Source organism: Sinocyclocheilus grahami, unplaced genomic scaffold (genome assembly GCF_001515645.1).
Source record: "Sinocyclocheilus grahami isolate Dianchi unplaced genomic scaffold, SAMN03320097.WGS_v1.1 scaffold160.1, whole genome shotgun sequence".
Taxonomy (NCBI): domain Eukaryota; kingdom Metazoa; phylum Chordata; class Actinopteri; order Cypriniformes; family Cyprinidae; genus Sinocyclocheilus; species Sinocyclocheilus grahami.
In genome coordinates this window covers 1,606,085-1,610,778 of record NW_015505339.1, presented here as the reverse complement: position 1 = coordinate 1,610,778, position 4,694 = coordinate 1,606,085, and the positions used below count along the sequence as shown (strand labels likewise).

Below are 4,694 nucleotides of genomic sequence, written 5' to 3'. Positions count from 1 at the left end.
AACGCTGGGGGGGAAAGAATAAAAAAAAAAAAAAAAAAAAGACCAGTAACTTTTTTTAGGCTACTATAAACCTTTCTAAGACATTGCCATTTAACAGTAATTTATTTCTGGTTAATGTGAAAATTAATAAAGATGCAACAATAATATCTATTATGATAAGATTTAAAAAGAAATGCTACCATTGGGATACACGGAGATGCTGTTAATTTCAATTATGAATGTTTATTCACATATTTAATATGCATATTAAATCATATTCAGTCTTTTCTCTCTGAAATATGCCGCATTACCAAATTCAATGAGTTGCAAATGTGTTTCATGTTGACTTTAAATTGACAGTAATGTGTCATTTTTAGCTAATCAACTGAAAAAAAATTATTTTTGAATATATACCTTAAAATCATTTATACTACATTTTTACTTCAAACACAGCTTTCTCAGAAGTCACTTCAAACTGATCATGTTTGTGAGTGTGTGTATGAGGTCTCTTTACCCCCTAAAGTTCTCAGAGCGAGTTCATCTCTGCTCATTTGAGCTTTTGGGCGGACAGAGTCACGTGTTTAAAAACAGGCCCTCGCTCACACAGGTGCTGCTGGGTGTTACGCGTCCGAGAGTGTGTGTGTGTTTATGTTGTGTGTGTGTGTGTGTGTGTGTGTGTGTGTGTGTGTAAGTGCACCGCTGTAGACGTGGGCCCCTGTTTTTGAACAGGTGTGCTGTGTTGTTAACAGGGCTACCAGTGGTTGAAGGACAAGATCTTGAGCGAGGAGGGCCGACGCCAGCAGGCGAAGCTGAAAGAGCTGCAGGCAATCGCTGAGCGGCTGGGCTGCACGCTGCCACAGCTAGCCATCGGTACGCCTAACCCAAAGACACACTGCCGCTCTCTCTCTTTCTGTCTGTCTGTCCGTCCGTCCTGTGCCTCGCTCATCCTCTCCCCCTCTCATCCTCCCCTTCCTCAGACCACCGGAGCGGAAGCGTCTGTCCGTCTGCGGATGGCTTCACCAAACAAATGCGATTCGTTTGTGGCTGTTAATGGAAGAGTGTTCCTCCCAGCATCGTATTCTTGCTTAAGTGTAGGGATAAATATAATAGTTTAAAATCGATTTCGTATAGTGTTTTATGATGCTCAGTGTGGTAACTGAGATGGGAAGTGTTGTGTAATGCTTTACAGAGAGAATGGAGTGTAACGTTTCAAAGAAATATGTGCTGTACGATCTAGAGCGAAGGCTTTTATAAGGACTGCGATGCTTTGATTTAAGTACATCCTTTCAAAGTACAGTAATCTAATCTTGAGAGCTGAGAGCTCGTGATCACGGTCTGCTGCACACCCTAATAGTCCAGTTAAAGGCAAAACCATCAGATGCAGACACTCAAAGTGTGTGTGTGCGTGTGCTAAGACTAGGGGTGGGCGGTAAGACCAAAATCTTATCAAAAAGCAATTTTATATCACTGTAATGGTGTGTAACACAATATATTATTTATTTTTGTCTGAAATTTAACAAAAGCATAATTTATGTATCAGACAGCTATGTGGTAATATGTAATATGGTTTTTGTTGTTGTATCAATTACTTTTATTAGTAATTATATATAACAAATAACCCAGAAAATGAATTATTATTATTATTATTTTATCAAAATAGTTATTTAGAATAAATAATGAAAAATATAATTATTTTGTTTGTATTTTATTGTTAGTTATTTTATTAAAATTTATAACAGATAATCCAAAAAGTCTTTTTTATTGTATTTTATTTTAGTAATTATCTCATCAAAATCATTTATTTTAAAAAAGTAATTATTTTATTGTATTCTTAATTCTTCAAAAAATGTTTATAACAAATAATTCTAAAAAGGTTTTTTTATTATTATTCGTTTGAAATAATTATTTGTAAAAAAAATAAATAAATCTGGCATTTATGCAAAAACTGTTTCACATTTTGAAACACAGCAAGCAAAACAGGAACACATTCTTCTTTGTCTTAGCTTGTTTGGTCAGGTCCCACTCTGTATTTTCGCATTACTGCGTGTTTCTTCATCGCTCTCACTGACTTAAATTATGACTTGAAGCAGTCCTGCTCAATCGTAACCCCACAAATGTGTCTACCGCGGTATAGCAGCACACATTACTGTCGTCATACAGTCTAAACCGCCGTCATAGCACCCACCCCAGTCTGATACCCTTCCTAACTCAGATGCATAAAGTTTCAGGAAGACCCTCATCTTCCCGACCTCACAAAAGTTATAAATTGGCACCGTGTATGTGACAGCACACCCTCTGTGATTCATCGACAGTGGGACGCTGGGGAATAAAAATCTTGACAGGACCTCAATCCCCAAAGCAGCGGCCGATAGAATCACGTCCCCTCCCCTCACCTGTCCTGTAATGCAGTCGTACATTACATTTCACACATTTCACACATTTCACACCTCATTAGTGGGTTGCCAGCCCCTCCCAGGCTGTGCAGATCCCTCTTCCCCCACACAAGCGCCGGTACACAGCCACCGCTGCTCATTTACACCACCACCAGTGTGTTTTAAAATAGTGCTGTGGGTCAGATCTGCTGTCAGGGTTAATGAACTGCGCACGCATGTAAATGGGCAGATGATTTTGAGGGATGACATCATAGTGTGTTATTGACAGGAGGCTGTAAATTAATAAAGTAGCTAAACTGCAGTGAAGCTTCTCTTTTGATAAAGTTGTTGCAGTAAGTTACTAACAAAAGGAGCTAACTACATTGACATTTTTTAACAAATAATTAAAGATAAAAATAAGTAAAAACTGTATTTTTACTACTATATGAAAAAAGAGTATTTTAAATATATATACACACACACACACTACCGCTCAAAAGTTTGGGATAGGTAAGACTTGTAATGTTTTTTAAAGAAGTCTCTTCTGCTCATCAAGGCTGCATTTATTTGATCAAAAATACAGAAAAAAAACAATCTTGTTGGTTTCAACAATAATGGTTTCTATTTTAATATACTTTAAAATATAATTTATTTCTGTGATTTATGTTTAATTTATTCTGTGATCATTTTCCGCATCATTACTCCAGTCTTCAGTGTCACATGATCCTTCAGAAATCATTCTAATATGCTGATTTATTATCAGTGCTGGAAACTGTTGTGCTGTTTAATATTTTTTGGGAACCTGTGATACTTTTTTTCAGGATTCTTTGATGAATAAATATTTATATTAAAGAATTCATTTAAAATAGAAATCGTTTACAATATGCACTATTGTTCAAAAGTTTGAGGTCAGTACATTTTTATTCTTTTTTTTTTTAAAGAAATGTAAACTTTTATTCAGCAAGGATGTGTTAAATTGTTAAGAAGTGATAGCAAAGATTTATATTTTGAATAAATGCTTCTTTTTAACTTTTTATTCATCAAAGAATCCTGAAAAAGTATCACAGTTTCCCAAAAAATATTTGGCAGCACAACTGTTGCCAACATTGATAATTCTAATAATAAATCAGCATATTAGAATGATTGCTGGAGGATCATGTGACACTTTATACTGGAGGAATGGCTGATAGAACTTCAGCTTTGCATCACAGAAATAAATTATATTTTAAAGGATATTAAATTAGAAACTATAATTTTATATTATAATAACATTTTGCAAGATTACTGTTTTTTTTTGCATTTTTGATCAAATAAATGCAGCCTTGATGAGCATAAGAGACTTCTTTAAAAAACATCACAAGTCTTACTGATCCCAAACTTTTGAGCGGTAGTGTATATACACACACACACGCACACAAAATAAGTTTTAAAATACTCATAATCAGACTATAGTTACTTTTTTATTAATTACTTGATTACATATATTCACACAATAGCAATAAATTATTCATAATGTATGGAGTCTCCCTAATTATTTTCCTTTCTAAAATGCCTACATAACATGCAGGTACACAATATATTTAATTTTTTAGAAAGTGTTTTATTTTGACTGTAAAATTATTTTAATTTTATATTTTTATGATTTAGTTAATTATTAGCTTTAAATTAAACTCACAATTATATATTATAATTTTGTAAAATGATGCACTTGCACTATTATTAAATGAGATACTTTTATAGTTTTTAGTTTGACTAATATTTTATTTGTGTATTTTGCCATTTTCGTTAAATATTAAAGTTGTAGAAATGTTATTGTGTTTTTGTAATTTTTATTAGGTTTCTTTTAATACATCTATATAGATTTTATTAATTCTATTTCAGTTTGAATTGTTTTGGTAATTCAACAGAAACTAAATGAAGTGTTGCATTGGCATCTAGCTGAAATTGTTTTATATATGTTTTAATAGTTATATATATAGTTTTACTTTTAATAATAACCCTAGTTTAATAACCCTGATTGAAATTAACGATCAAAGTGAATCAATTCACTCATTAATTTTTGCCTCAACTCACTGATGTGCAATACATTGTGACATAAAACTAATGTAGTGTTTTATCAAATTATACCACTAAAAATATACTAGAAAAGTAGTAATACAAATTGGAAGAAATAGTAAAATCACTACATTTAGTTTTCCCCAACACTAGTTAATGATTTTCCTTAAAGTTTCGGCATGATTGTATTCCATATGCACTACCCTTCTGTGTGTGTGTGTGTGTGTGTGTGTGTGTGTGTGTGTGTGTGTGTGTGTGTGTGTGTGTGTGTGTGTGTGTGTGTGTGTG

At 33.4% G+C, this 4,694-nt stretch overlaps 1 protein-coding gene across 5 annotated transcripts in view; it reads left to right on the top strand.

Moving 5' to 3' along the window:
* Positions 1–4,694, top strand: part of LOC107592856 (voltage-gated potassium channel subunit beta-2) — a 187,737-nt gene that overhangs the window by 177,516 nt on the left and 5,527 nt on the right. For 4 of the 5 annotated variants that reach the window (XM_016282427.1, XM_016282428.1, XM_016282426.1 and 1 more), the window contains one exon: positions 729–849. The exons of the other annotated variant lie outside the window; for it this stretch is intronic. In XM_016282427.1, coding sequence (XP_016137913.1) covers positions 729–849 — 121 coding nt within the window. The remainder of the gene's footprint in view (positions 1–728; positions 850–4,694) is intronic. 5 annotated transcript variants of the gene reach the window in all.